The 15,865-nt window shown below is 43.7% G+C and overlaps 1 protein-coding gene across 3 annotated transcripts in view; it reads right to left on the bottom strand.

The window, feature by feature from the left end:
- Nucleotides 1-15,865, bottom strand: part of LOC146863711 (uncharacterized) — a 265,537-nt gene that overhangs the window by 219,788 nt on the left and 29,884 nt on the right. For all 3 annotated transcript variants that reach the window (XM_085627864.1, XM_085627865.1, XM_085627863.1), the window contains exon 2: nt 14,903-14,988. In XM_085627864.1, the coding sequence (XP_085483990.1) occupies nt 14,903-14,948 (46 nt within the window). In that variant the 5' untranslated portion in view covers nt 14,949-14,988. The remainder of the gene's footprint in view (nt 1-14,902; nt 14,989-15,865) is intronic.

Genomic DNA, 15,865 nt, shown 5'->3' with positions numbered 1-15,865 from the left:
ACTTGTTTTTTTCTGTGTTGATGACCAATCCTCTGGTGGTACAAAAGGATTGGAAGCCATCAAGCAAGCACTCAAAGCCCCTCGGGGTCTTAGAAATAAGAAGGGTGTCGTCAGCAAACAGGAGAGTAGGAATTTTTTCGCCCGCCAGGGCCGGTGTGTCAGGGTGGGAGCTAAAACACAGCCCTGGCGGACGCCCCTGTTCACCGATATTCTGTCCGTTCTCTGCCCCTTCGGGCCCCATCTGACCTGGGCGTAGTTTCTCTCGTGAAGACGTACCAAGAGGTTTAAGATATACGTTGGAAGCCCCTGATCAGCTAAAACCTTCCACAAACACCCTCGGGGGACCAGGTCAAAGGCAGTCTTTAGGTCTATGAATGCGAGATAAAGACTGCCTATCTTGACCACCTTCCAGTACAGGAGAAGTAGTCTGAACACCAGTTCAATTGTCCCCGTGCCTTCCCTAAAGCCTGCTTGGTAATCAGAGAGAATCTTCTTTTCGTCCACCCATTCCAGGATTCTCTCCAACACCACCCTCCCAATGATCTTTTGCATAGAGTCAATTAAGCTTATTGGGCGATAATTAGCTGGATCATCCCTTTTACCCTTTTTATATATAGGGACGACCTCTGCTCCTTTCCAGGAGTCTGGTATCGGAGAGCCAGTATCAATGGCATTAATGAGGAAGGAAATAAATTTTGCCCATTTTGCGGGGTCCGTACGGAAAAGATCTCCGGGTATGCCGTCTGGAACGGCTGCCTTGGCTGGAACTATGCGCCGAATGGCAGTTCCCAATTCCGATTCAGAAAAGGGATGACTATTTAATTCCCCTATGACTGTTCTTAGGTCTGTTGATGGGTCCTTTGATAAAAGATCATCAGGGACAGAGTAGAGTTTCAGAAAGTGATCATGCCAAATGGAACTTGAGATGTTACAAGTAATTAAGTCACTGTCGGGTCACGTCTTTGTCCTAATAATGTTCCAAAACTGACAGGCATCCTTCTCTAGACTAGCCGTTTTTAGATCCTGCCAGTGCTGCTCTTCCCATTCTTTTTTAGCACTATCTACTGCCTTCTTATAATCCTTCCTTGCTTGCTTAATCATAGGGTGCGATCTGCTTCTGACTGCTACGACCAGGGCCGTTTTTTTTTGCCTACAGATTTTCGTGTACCATGAATTGCCACTATTTGGCTTTTTGGACGCTGGCCGATAACCTGCTCTGATCGTTGGGCGAAAAAGATTCTGGAGAATACTAATTGTTTTGTCATAAATTTCAGGAATTTTGACAACAGCATCATGATCCATGGAATCGCCTCCCAGTTCTTCCAATGCCTCTGCAACAGTTCTTTTAATGGCGCATAGCTTCCCTTCATCTAGAAGGACCCTGTCCCATTTCAAGTACCTGTTGCAATTAGAGGGAATTACTTCCCTTGTTTACATTGGATCTTCTGAAATCAGGCCACCGGGTTTGGGTAACCACAGGGATTTTAAGGTTAAAGAGAGTGGATTATGGTCACTATCAACTGTCGGTATTATCTTCATATTTATTAGGTGCTGCCACAGTTTGTAGTTTAATAAAATGTAATCAATCCGCAACGAGCAACCCAACCTGTTATAGGTGTGTGCCCCTTTTGCGTCAGACAGAGACCTACCATTTGTTGCTCTTAGCCCATATTCAATGGCCAGGGAGTTCAATTGGACAGCAAGCTTAGTCCATCTTTTTATCTGAGGGATGCTTAGTAGGGGAATACCTCGCTTTACATCATCCTCCTCAATGCCTAACACATCCTCAGTAGCAAGAGGCTCAAAAGTACAGTTGAAGTCACCTGCTACTAGGACGTGTGAGTCGATGGGACAGTTAGAAAGCTCAGCTTCCAAGGATGCAATTATGGGTGACTCAATACCTCCCTTGGTTCCCCGAACATATACATTGAAAATTACAAGGGTTCTTCCTCCTTGGTTCTCCCGGATGGTCAATCTTAAAAGGTCAGTAGAGATGCATTGAACCTGTTTGATTGACCAGTTCAGGGATATACTTAACCATACCAATAGCCCGCCCGATGGCCGTCCCTTTCCTGTTTGTGCCGATACTGCTGGGACAAAATGAGACACAAATCCTACTTTGTGGTGCACAGTCTTGCACCACGTCTCTTGGAACATGCAGATATTATAGCCTTCAATAAACCTATTCCAATCTGGAAGAGGAAGCTTTCTAGAAAGTCCAGCTATGTTCCAAGAGAGGATCTTCAAGCCTGTGCTGTCCATTTCTACAGGCCCCATTTCGCCAGATGATTGGGTATAGGCACAGTTGGATTGTAAGAGGGAAATTGTAATGTTGGAACTTATTACTGCCTGCCCTGGGTCAAGAGCCTGGGTATTTAAACATTGTGGGGTGGAAATGATGGTAGAAACATCTTGGGAGAATAATGAGTCAGGGTCACATATGGAGAACATTGACGGTTGTAAAGTTTCCGTCAGTCAATCATTTCCAAGAGGTGACCCTCTAGGAGGCTTCGTGGCTTTATCCCCCAGAGCTTTGATGCCTGTCATTAAAGGGTGTCTGAATTGGATGTCCGAAGTGGCAGGGGGCAAGATCTATAATCCAGAGCCAAAAGTCCCTCTGCTAGATGCGGAGATGTCAAGATGAGCTCAATAGTATCTGATCGCTGGGCTAGGTGTGAGTGCCTAATAGCCTTCACTATATCCTCTCTTAGTACTGAGTAGCAGCCTCTAACATGCCTAATCCAATGCGTGGCCTTGTTGATCAGCGAGTCCTCGTGTTCCTTACCCACCACCTTAGGAACGTTAAACATAAGAACTGTCCGCTTTAAGGATGTGAAGGAGGGGAAATGTCCATTAGATGAAGCTCCTAATGCTCCTCTATCGTATGTGATTGCCTGGGTTCTAAGAGGGGTCAGGGCCGGCAAAGCACCAATTATCCTTCTGCACTGCGTCATTGCCACAGGCTCACTAGGCAACCCCACCTTATGGTTTGGAGTGGCAGACTCTGGTTGAGTAGACTGAGAGCATGCCCTATCGTTTTTTTTGTGATTGATTGGTTTCATCTTTGAGGTTTGTTTTGCACACTGAGAGGCAGCTAGATTTAGTGAGGTGTGGTGCGATACTAGCAATTCTAGGGAGGCTCTCAGATCTTTGACTAAGGCTTTTAAGTCCCTTACTTCTGCTGTTAATAAGTTAATAGTCAATTTCAGGTCTGGGGTGCCACTATCTGTGTTCAAACCACCCTCTATTGGGGCCCCAGGAGCGGCTTCCACAGAGCTATGGGCTATCGAATTTTCGTAAGGGACTGGTTCATTTGCTAAGGCAGCAAACCTATTGGTGCACACTATAACAGTGGGCTCCAAATGGCTTGGCCAGTGCTGTGAGAAAGACTGAGTCGATGACTGGGAAAGTGGGATGAATTCCGAAGAGAGAATATTCTGTGCGCCTCTTGTGCCGGATAGCTTGCGAAACATCTCTGGTATGTGTATGGAATCTGCTTTATAAGATTTACACGGTTCCCCCTTCTCTAATATATTTACTTCCTGGTCTACTACTGGGGCCCCCAGCAAGATACTTTCACAGTCTTCAGCCAAGGCTTCTATGTGGTCCATCGTATTGCGTTTGGGCACCTTCTTATTGCTTTTCTTTACTTTTTTGGCTTTCCCAGGGCCCTGCGTTACGTTCATTCCTGAGCCCCCCCCCTACCCCTTCCATTGTTTTTCTTTTGCCCATAATGATACGACCTAAGAGGTAGTACAGCAAGTCAAAAAACCTTCCAAGTTTGTGGCAAGAACAGTACCTTTTAAGCTGAATCAGATCTCTTTGCTGCTGGAATCGATTGGGTTTTTCTGTTGCTGTTGGTGAGCACGGTGTTAGGGGGGAGACCTGGCCTGGCACCTCCTGGCAGTGACGGGCAAGGGGCGCCCGGGCGCCTCCCGCGCGCTTCCCGTGCTGCGGAGCACCAGTAGCGACTTTATGCTCCCCCGGCGTTGCCTGCTGGCATCAAAGGCAAGCACCTGGGGTGAGCGCAGGGCCGCTGGGAGGTGTAGTCCACGCTGGCCGTTCCCCTCACGGCGGGATGCAAGACGCGGAAGGATGGCTACTGAGTCTCTTGCTGGCTGTTTCCCTCACGGCAATGGACAGGTGAGTGTGCTGGCGAGGTTCTCCAATGTCGGCGCGTCCCGCGCTGCGGGGCACCAGTAGCGGCTTTATGCTCCCCCGGCGCTGCCTGCTGGCATCAAAGGCATGCGCCTGGGGTGAGCGCAGGGCTACTGGGAGGTGTAGTTCATGCTGGCCGTTCCCCTCACGGCGGGATGCAAGACGCGGAAGGATGGCTACTGAGTCTCTTGCTGGCCGTTTCCCTCACGGCAATGGACAGGTGAGTGTGCTGGCGAGGTTCTCCAATGTCGGCGCGTCCCGCGCTGCGGGGCACCAGTAGCGGCTTTATGCTCCCCCGGCGCTGCCTGCTGGCATCAAAGGTAAGCGCCTGGGGTGAGCGCAGGGCTACTGGGAGGTGTAGTTCATGCTGGCCGTTCCCCTCACGGCGGGATGCAAGACGCGGAAGGATGGCTACTGAGTCTCTTGCTGGCCGTTTCCCTCACGGCAATGGACAGGTGAGTGTGCTGGCGAGGTTCTCCAATGTCGGCGCGTCCCGCGCTGCGGGGCATCAGTAGCGGCTTTATGCTCCCCCGGCGCTGCCTGCTGGCATCAAAGGCAAGCGCCTGGGGTGAGCGCAGGGCCGCTGGGGGGTGTAGTCCACGCTGGCCGTCCCCTCACGGCGGGATGCAAGACGCGGAAGGATGGCTACTGAGCCTCTTGCTGGCCGTTTCCCTCACGGCAATGGACAGGTGAGTGTGCTGGTGAGGTTCTCCAATGTCGGCGTGTCCCACGCTGCGGGGCACAAGTAGCGGCTTTATGCTCCCCCGGCGCTGCCTGTTGGCATCAAAGGCAAGCGCCTGGGGTGAGCGCAGGGCCACTGGGAGGTGTAGTCCACGCTGGCCGTTCCCCTCACGGCGGGATGCAAGATGCGGAAGGATGGCTACTGAGTCTCTTGCTGGCCGTTTCCCTCACGGCAATAGACAGGTGAGTGTGCTGGCGAGGTTCTCCAATGTCGGCGCATCCCGCGCTGTGGGGCACCAGTAGCGGCTTTATGCTCCCCCGGCCCTGCCTGCTGGCATCAAAGGCAAGCGCCTAGGGGGAGCGCAGGGCCGCTGGGAGGTGTAGTCCACGCTGGCCGTTCCCCTCACGGCGGGATGCAAGACACGGAAGGATGGCTACTGAGTCTCTTGCTGGCCGATTCCCTCACGGCAATGGACAGATGAGTATGCTGGCGAGGTTCTCCAATGTCGGCGCGTTTTTGTTAATATCGAATTTAGAGATATTGATGTTAATAATATCGATGTTTATATTAGTGTTATGTATTTAACTATGTATAATATATATATGTGTGTTCTATATTTATTTTTAAGTATTGTACTGTTTTTTTTAAATATATGTATACATTCTTTAGTAGTTAGTAATTTGTTTAATGACATTTAGCATTTTAGTTCTGTAGCGGGTTGTGGGTTTATAGAGGAATAGGGTGGGAAATAATTTAATTGTAATTTTCTATTTATTGGTATTGATAATGCATTTATTGTTAATTAATTATTAATTGGGAATTAATTTCTAATAATTGATTAATTGATAATTATATTAATTGTTTTAATTTATTATTGGAGCGGGTTGTGGGTTTATAGGGGAATAGGGTGGGAAGTAATTTAATTGTAATTAGGTAATTATTAATTTGTATTTTTGGGTATTGATAATTAATTTTTTGTTAATTAATTATTAATTTATAATGAATTTTTATTGCTTGGTTATTTTTTATTAATTTATTAATTGATAATTAAATTAATTGTGTGAACTTTTATGCGGAGTGTGTTTATTGGGTAATAGGGTGGGAAGTAATTTAATGTTATTAAGGTAAACATTAATTTACATTTATTGGTATTTTTAATTAATTTATTGTTAATTTATTATTAAATCATTTAATTACAAAAATTATTTAATTTATAAGTATGTTATTTTTAATCCCTACGCTATCCAACGATTTCCCTACTGTTGCACTCTTTGGAGTAGGAATAGTAATTTTTACCCCTACGCTATCCAACACTTTCCCTACTGTTACACTCACTGGAGTGGGAATAGTAATTTGTACCCCTACGCTATGCAACACTTTCCCTACTGTTACACTCACTGGAGTGGGAATAGTAATTTTTACCCCTACGCTATCCAACACTTTCCGTACTGTTGCACTCACTGGAGTGTGAATAGTAATGTTTACCCCTACGCTATCCAACACTTTCCCTACTGTTGCACTCTCTGGAGTGGGAATAGTAATTTCTACCCCTACGCTATCCAACACTTTCCCTACTGTTGCACTCTCTGGAGTGTGAATAGTACTTTTTACCCATAAGCTATCCAACACTTTCCCTACTGTTGCACTCTCTGGAGTGTGAATAGTAATTTTAACCCCTACGCTATCCAACACTTTCCCTACTGTTGCACTCTCTGTAGTTGGAATAGTAATTTTTACCCCTACGCTATTCAATACTTTCCCTACTGTTGCACTCTCTGTAGTTGGAATAGTAATTTTTACCCCTACGCTATCCAATACTTTCCCTACTGTTGCACTCTCTGTAGTTGGAATAGTAATTTTTACCCCTACGCTATCCAATACTTTCCCTACTGTTGCACTCTCTGTAGTTGGAATAGTAATTTTTACCCCTACGCTATCCAATACTTTCTCTACTGTTGCACTCTGTGGAGTAAGTATATATATTATTTTATGTTGTGATCAAGGCCGCCTGAACGGCCGAAACGCGTCGAGACAAATTGCTGAAATAAAGAACATTGCACCACTGATGGTCTGCACTCGTCATTTCTGCATAAAGCAGAGGGAAAGTGTCACGAGTTGGAGGTGAATATTTTATATATGTATGTTTATTTTATTTGAACATTATGTGCATTAGTAATTATTTTTAAACATGTTTTAATATTTTTTACTATTTCTTTTAATTATATGTATTATTTAGTTTATTTTACATTATTTTTTCAACATTTACAAAAAACAATATTTTTTACAACTATTTATTGACATCAATATTTTTTTTCTCGATATTTATGTACTTACCATGATGTAGACAGGATGTCGATATTCTTGACTTCGATATTTTTGCGTCAATATTTTGCTACCTCAATATTCGGTCCGTCGATATTTTGTCAGTAATCCCTTGTGGTCGGTTGATGATGGCATGCACAGTCATGCATATGTTGAAATGGGTGGGGCTCGGGGGTGATCCCTGTGGGACTCTGCATATCAATCTCTTGGTCTCAGATGTGATGGGCACTGCCTGACCCTTTGGGTACTTCTCATGATGAAGGAACAGATCCATTTGAGAGCAGATCCTTGTATGCCAATCTTGTGGAGTCTTCTGACGAGGGTGCTATTCGAAACAGTTTTGAAGGCAATGGAAAGACCGAGCTGGATGAGGGTTGCTATTTCTCCTCAATCCAGGATCATTCAAATATCATCAATGGCCCCAATGAATGCTGGTTCGGTGCTGTAGGTCTTTCTGAATCTTGATTGGGTGTTGTCAAGAAGATGGTGAAGTTCGAGGTGGGTTATGAGTAAGGATGGGCAGAATTTGAGAAATTGCCTTTCGCAAAATTTCGCGAAACGGCAAACAATCTCAGTGAGATTTTGGGCTGATTAATGCGTTACTGAATTTGACCTTCAACTCGGGCACCTGCTTTATTTATATCTATAAGTGCTTCCTGTTGAGGTCTAATTTTTGTGACAGGAGCATCGTGCCAGAAGGAATCCTGCCCTGCATATTTATCCAAGAAGATGCCACCGTTTTGTGCAATACCTCTTGTCAACGGGAGTACTTGCTACTAGCTAATCAGTAAGTGCTACCTCGGTGGGTAAATGTATAGTGCTTTTCCTACACTACAGCTGAATAAAGTGCCAGAAGAGTTGTCTCCAGCGACCATGTGTGTCTGTAACTTTTGCCACCGTGCCGATGGGTGCCGGGGTCCCTCGAGTGAGCTGCCCATCATAGTGGGGAAAGGGCGGGAAGACGTTGCACACTGCTGGTGTGTGGGCTGGGGCCAAACGGGTGGGGCTTCTATGCCTTTCCCATGCCTCTTGTTTATAAAGGGTCAGAGACCGACCAGAGCAGCAGATGAGGAGACAGAATTCACTGGTGTCAGGAACTACACGGTGATTGCGCTCGAGAAACTGATGGATGCACAGACCTCCATCAAGGATTACAGCAAATTGTTGACGGTAGATATGGGGAGAAAGCACACCTGCCTAGCCTCCACCGTGCTCACAAATCTTTGGTGCTGATTAGTGCGTTACTGAATTTGACCTTCAACTTGGGCACCTGCTTTATTTAAATCTGTAAGTGCTTCCTGTTGAGGTTTAATGACAGGAGCATCGTGCCAGAATGAATCCTGCCCTGCATATTTCCGTTCCGCCGTGGATCGCGGAAGTTTCGACATTTTCGCGTTCTGCGAAAATGTCGAAATTTTGCAATTTCCACGGGCAGATCGGAAATTGTCACCCACCCTTAGTTGTGAGTTGCTTGTTGATGGCCTTCTCAATTACTTTGGGTAGATATGGAAGCAGGGAGATGGATCAGAAGTTACTAAGTTTATTCAGGTCAGCTGTGGGCTTCTTGAGGAGGGAGTTGATTTCTGCAAGATTCCATTCATCCAGAAAAGTAGGGGATGTGATGTAGGTGTTGATAATGCGGGTCACGGTGGTGCTGATTGATGATGTTCCCAGGCTTCATATGCAGTGGGTGCATGGCTACATTGGGGCCACTGGATGTGAATGGTTCCCATGATTGCCGCTGTATCGTGTCGGTGAGGGTTGTCCATTCAGTCAGGTGGCCATCTTGGTTGCTGTGGGTAGGTTAGCAATGAGTTTCCTGGGGTTGAGTTGGTTTGAGAAGTTGCTGCAGATATTTGTGATTGTGCTGTGGAAGAAGTTGAATAGGTGTTGCAGAGTTGTTGGGGAGGCAGCAATGTTATTGACAGTGGCTAAGGTTGAGGAGAATTCCTTAACAATCTAGAAAATCTCCTTGCAGATATTGGAGCTTCCTTTACTATGGTCCACTAGTGCTTTTTTCTTGGTGTTTCTTATTTGCTGGTGATAAAGTCTCAGTGCAGCCTTGTAGGTAGTTCTGTCTGTGGTGTTGTGGCTGGCTCTCTATTTCCTTTCTAGTTGTTTACAGTGTTGTTCAGTGTTTCAGCTGGCCTGCTTGTTTGATCTACTATGCTTGTTGGGTTTGAATGGTGCAAGGAAGTCCACGCAGTACATGATCCAGTTGTTGAAATCATTGATTTTCTTGTCAAGATAGTCTGCAGATCTAGGATGATCAGTGCAGAGGGTGCTGAGCCAGTCCACTTCTGTGATTTTGCCACAGCTGCGGCTTGGAATGCTGAATCATGGAAGGGTGTTGACTTGAGGTATTTTGATTTGGAAGTGGATGATGGCGTGGTCAGTCCATTTTGTTAGGCTAGTCCTGTCATGTATACACCTTTTTACATGCATTCCCCTATCAACACGACAATACAGATTCAAAACAGCTGACCTTTTACCTAGTAGCTTGCGCCTGTCTCTTCAGCACACGGCGCGTAGCATTCTATCATAATCCCTGTACCTGATGTGCATAAACATGTCCCCAGGCACGGTAGAATTATTCTGCATAGGGTCAGCACCTTTTTTTCATCCTTGGCCAACAGCCAGCTGTGCATGATCGCATTTGTTTAGAAAAGCATCGGTGATTCTTTTCAAAACATTTATGACTATTTTCGAAACATCTATGATGATTAAAGTCTTTATTGTTGATTAATTAAAATCATTACAAACAGTAGGTATTTAAAAAAAAACATTAGATTGTGCGTGGACACAACAAGACATTATAACTTAAAAAGGTATATCGAAGATACACCACGTTTCAATACAGTAATTACACCATATTTTTGCAGCATTTTGAATATTTTCCCTCCAAATCCTAGTTTAAAGTGCTAATGCTAAAGTGCCCATTTATAAACATCACAAAAGTGTCAACCCGCTTGGGTTGACATTCTTATTCTAATATTAGAAATCAAATGTTTCTCACAAATCACAAATAATTATGCTACATTATGTATCAATCTAATAATTAAAACATCAAAAAAAACTGTCAAAATGCCTCTAGTAAACCATGTTGTAAAATGTACAGATAAAAAATTCATAGTTAAAATGCAGTAGATAATGATCGTTATACAATTCCTTTTCTTAAAGGAGCCTTTCACAAAGTCTCCAAGGAGTTTCATACACTGCCTCCTTTTGATATCAGAAAATTAAGTGCCCTATATAAGTACCTTAGTTAAAGTGCCGTAGATAATGAACGTTATACAATTCCTTTTCTTAAAGGAGCCTTTCACAAAGTCTTCAAGGAATTGCATGCACTGCCCACTTTTGATATTAGAAAGTAAAGTGCCCTACATAAATACCATAGTTAAAGTGCCACTGTGCAAATCATATAAAAGAATCCTTTCTCACGGTCATAAAACTCTAAACAGTTGTCAGATTAAGGTATAGTTGACAGCAGCATCTTTGGGGCAGCATCGTTCAGCGAGCCAATTATTGATCACAAGCCCTTAACCTCTGGTGGCACACTCAGCAGTTAGCTTTTTTTCTGCAATGAGAATGATCTTTACAAACTGTGAGGTCAAAGTAGCCGATTTCCCAGAAAGGCAAATTATAAGTGCTTGGTGACATGTCCTCACCCCATTTTTTTTAAAGATAGATTTTAATAGGGCTTTCCTCTCTTCTAACAGTTGAGGACAAATAGATAATATATGCAGTAATAATTCATTATGAAAATCGCATAACCTACAACTGTTTGAGGACGATTTTTGTACCCATGGTGGTGTTCCTTCCTTGGTGGGACATCTCCCAAGTCGTAACTGAAACAGTTTGTCTCTTATAGATGGTTTTAAATGGGAATAAAGATAAGATTGTGGCTCCAATTTAATAAATGTATTAATAACTGACCATGCATGACATTTTTCCACAAATTCGTCCTTATCCAATGAAGTCATTAGGAAGTTAGCTGATTGATTTAGTGTCTGCTTGAATTTGGCTTTATTATTAGCTACATCTTCGAAGGGCGGAGATTTAAAATTGTTTAGGCTCTCCGTTAGATAGTATCTCCAACCCTCAGCATGCTCATACCCCATTATTTCCGGCCAACTGAAATTTGCCAGTGTGCCTGGGTCAGAACAAAAAAAGGAGTATAGAGATTTTAAAAATGAGGATTACCTTGTTGAAGACTGTCTTTTTAAGCCAAATTCCAATCTAAACTTGGCATACTCAATATTCTTTGGAACTCTAAATATCGACTTAAACTTTTTTATCTGTAGATTATCAAGGATTTTTCAGTCTTTCCCTCAAAATATTACTGACCCATAGTCCAGTGAGGGAATCAACTTAGCTTTAATTACTTTAAGTAGGTGGTCATAGTTTGGACATTCCAACGTATCTCTCAGTTTTCTAAAAGCAAAAGACAGTGCCGTAGCTTTCGCCTTTAAATTAAGAAAGTGCTGTTTGAATGACATTTTGTCATCAAATGTGATACCTAAATATTTATAAAATTTTACAGTTTAAATCTTTAAACCATTGATGTTCGAAACTCTCATATCTGACTTAGTTGAACCAATTGTCCTTATTTTTGTTTTTTTAGTGTTCATCTGTAAGCCATAGGCTAATATATAGTTATCAAAGGAATCTATTAGTCTTCGTAAACCTAATGGAGTGTGGCTTAAAAGTATGGTATCATCTGCAAACTGTATGTAACATTTATGACTGTTCTAAAAACATATTGATTCTAGAAAAACCCTGGAATGACCATGTTAGTATAAAAGACCCTCCCTTCCCCTACAAATTAGAGGAGAATTCCTTCCAAGCTGAGACGGGGGTCCTGCATGCTGAATTTTTGGCACACAGCGTAGTGACCTCCCTTGTAGTGTCTCATCCTCAAGAATGAGACGGGGTCCTTCATTTTCAACCATCAGGTGAGGGGCTGGTTTATTCCCGGGGATTTCTTGGCTTTTGATACCTACACATATGCACATACATGCTACACGCACAGGAGCTAGGATAGGTACATTTAGGAAGATTCTTTTAGGAAGCGCATTTTAGGAATATGCAAGTGCTACTGTTTTGATCTGAACTGCTTATGTTCATTTTATTAGATCTATGGTAGGAATGTATCTACTATTTACTATATGGATACTTGCCATATTGTTTGTATGCTTCTGTCTCTTGATTGTCACAGCACATATGTTTTACACAAGACTGACGCTTGAGCAATAAACACTTATTGAAAACGTCCTAAACGCCATTGTGTGTATTTTCTGAGAATAAGAGAGCACGAGTGACTGAGCAAAAAGTACTGTTCTCTTTTCCACAATCCCTGAGAGATCAGGGTTGTCATGTTCAGTGGTTGCCACAAACTACCTACACCACTGTATGATACAGGGGAGTGGTAGTGGCCCTGTAGAGCTAGCTGGTCTAATGGCTGACATATCCTGTGGGGGTGTCCAGAGTCGGTCCCTCAGTTTAGGTCATCCAAAACGTGCAGGTCTTGGGGGACTCCTAGGAACTGCACAACAGTGGAGTTGTATTTGATGCTGTCACCTGGGGTAAATATGGGTTCCTATGTTTGTACTGCAGTGGGTGCTGGTTCTGGAAGGAGCTGTGTGAGTCCGATGTTGCTCCACCTCTGTGCTGTGGCAGGGGCCATTTCGGTCTTCTGGGTGAAAGTAGAGGTCACCAAGGAGAATACAGGCTCTGGAGTCGATAGTGAGCGGAGTGACGAAGTTGGTAAAGGTAGCTCTTGGGCCAGTCTGTTGGCAGGGAAGGGTTTCATTCAGGGTGAAGTTTTCAGAGATTTGCAGCTTGAAATGCAGGTGTTCCATAAATGGGGTGAATTGTTCTGTGGATGTTGTGCATTTGATGCAAAGGTGGTCATATCGAGCGATGCTGTAGCTCGCTGGTATGCCCTGGCAATGTCAGGAGCTGATAAGGATTTGAGCCATGTATCAGTGAAGAAGAACATGTTGGGAGTGTTGCTATTCAGCAGGTTCCATATTTCATTTGTGTTTGCTGAGTGATCATGTATTAAGAAGCTTGCATGTGAGTGGGTGTTGACGTATGGGTGTGCCTTGGCATTTGATGTGGAGTGGGGGTTAGACATTATTGGGGCTAGTGTGTTAAGAGGAGGTGTTGAAGGTGTTGTTAATATTTGCATGTGGAGTGTCAGTGGGTGGCTGCTGGAAAACCCACAGTGCGTGCAGGTGAAAGTTCCTACTGTGTTCTGAGGTGCAGCATGACAGCAGTTGGCGGAGTGGCATCCAGGGTCTAGCACCCTAAGGAATGCTGCGGAGTATCACTAGGCAGTAATCTGACCATTGTTTCTGGCACTGGGCATAATCCAGTAGCTAACAGGTGTAGACAGGCTCACCTTTAGCGCACCTTCGTTGCACCAGCGATTTACCACTGCATATCTGTGTTGCAGCTGCCATTAAGTAGGTTGAGGGAAGAGAGAGGAGTGCAGGGTGCCGTGTTGTAATTTCTTGTATGAAAGTGTGACTGGAATGAAGTCCTCTTGCTTGGCTTCTTCTTTTAAACACAGTTTTGCAGAAAAGCTAATTATGACACTTTTTGTCCAGATGGAGGATGGGAAATGTGTTGAGGCAACTTCCTGTGTAGGTGGATGATGTGAGATTCAGTGATGTCACTTTCTCTGCTGATGGGTGATGGAAAATGAAGTCCTCTTAATTGGCTTCATCATTTAAAAATGGTTTTGGAGGGAAAACCAGTAATGTCACTTCCTGTCCAGGTGGGTCAAAGTTCCAGTCAAGGAAGAAGCATAAAAGAAGAAGCATAAGAAGTCAAAGTGGTACTGAAACCAATGCCACCACTCCCTGTCTAAATAGTAGTTGCAAGGACATCAAAGTGGCCATCAGTCTTGCTCCTGATTCCAGATTGAAGAGCCAATTTTGCAACTGACCCCCTATGCACCCTGAATTCCCTAGGCCTTGAAGGACTCCATTCTACACATTTTGACACCTTTCTTGCTCCTTCTAGTGCAGTGTCTTGTGTTACTCTGCAATAGGAAGGCTTGCCATGGGCTGAGTGTGGGTACTCCTATGCATCCAACCATGTATTTTGGCATAGTCCCAGATTTATGAAGACTGATAAACATGGAAGTGCCTCAAAACTGCACTGATTCCAGATAGAGGCATAACAAGAAAAAATATTTTTATTTCTCCTTACACCATGTGGCTGTTTTGACACTAGGAAGCACTGTGTGTGCCAGCATAGTGAGAGGTCAGGAATATGCATTATCTTGATAGATATGGTGCATTCCTGCCCTCTACATTTGATGCAGAGTTCTCTTGCTGCCTTGTGCGCTGCATCAAGTTATGATAAATGTGTCCCCCAGTGTACAGTTCATGAAAGGGGAGGTCCTCTTAGCCTCATTCCCTTTTCATGTTGAGTGGGAAAGAACTCTTTCATCCCATTCTTGAGTGGATCAGTGCATTGAACACTGACCATTTACATACCTATATATTTGGCCAAGTTCTACACAATTATGAAAAAAATCATTTTACAATAAACAACAGTGAAAATGTGATTTACAGTGGATATACAGAAGTGACATTTTTAGATGTGGGCAGGTAAAAAGATTGGTTAACATAGATGGTGAATTACCTGCCATTTAACCCCGCTAGGCGAGCCTTCATTGTGTATTTATGCACATTTCTGTGACATCTGACATGTAAAGTCACTAACCTGTGAACACAGTTAGAAGAAAGGAACAGAGCTGTGTGGAATCCATGACTTAGGTTTGTTTCACTCAGCTGGAAGAATCATTAGTCCTGAAAAACATTAAGAAAAGATTGCTGCAATGAAATCTCAGATTCAAGCAGTGGCACCTTAGGAGGAAGCATGTAGTACTTGGAAGCTACTGCACAGCACTAAGAACACCTGTAAAAAGTGTTTACCTGTTAATTGAATGTATGAGCAAGAACAATTTGCCTTTTGACGTAAAGAAAGTAAAAACTCTCCTCTGGTTTCTTTTTACATTCAGTCTGAGATGACCTAGAAAATATATTTATTTTCACTAAAAAACAACAAAGGTTAAAGGGAAGTTATAGTTAGGTTTTAATTTTACACGCACAACACTATTGACATTTACCAGTTATGGTTAGAGTTATCGCAAGTAGCTACAACTCGTGCCCCCCTCACCTTATGTGTATTTCATATACCCGCCTAAGTGGCAATGGTAGACCTATGCTCACTGTGTCAGTGGAACCAAGCTTTGTCTGGCTAACAAAGCCCATAACTAGGGCAAAACTAGTCCTGGGTTGCTTGGGTTCTGTTCCAGGGAGGACCTGGCTTAGCAGTTCAGGCTTGACTCTTCTCATGAGGAGCATGGTCAAGTCTGATCTGCATGTGGCTGTGCCCAAACTGAGGTAGTATGATGAGCAAAAAAAGGTTGATGGGTCGGTGTGCTACCCCGGGCGACTGCCAGTGGTTAGACTTATTAGAAGAAGCTTCCAATTACCCATTGTGTATTTCAATTTTTGATTACAATCATAATGTTAGAGCTTGATTTATGGATTAGATATTAGAAAGCTTTATTTAAATGTTGCTTTCTAACAAGAGTGATACCTGATTCTTGGAGGGGTAGCGGTATCCTCTCTCTTCATAAAAAAGGCTCCAGTACAGTCCTTAGCAATTATAGGAAAACTA

This window comes from Triturus cristatus, chromosome 2_1 (assembly GCF_964204655.1).
Source record: "Triturus cristatus chromosome 2_1, aTriCri1.1, whole genome shotgun sequence".
Classification (NCBI taxonomy): domain Eukaryota; kingdom Metazoa; phylum Chordata; class Amphibia; order Caudata; family Salamandridae; genus Triturus; species Triturus cristatus.
Note: the sequence above shows the minus strand (reverse complement) of the source record. Positions and strands in the feature narration are given on the sequence as shown.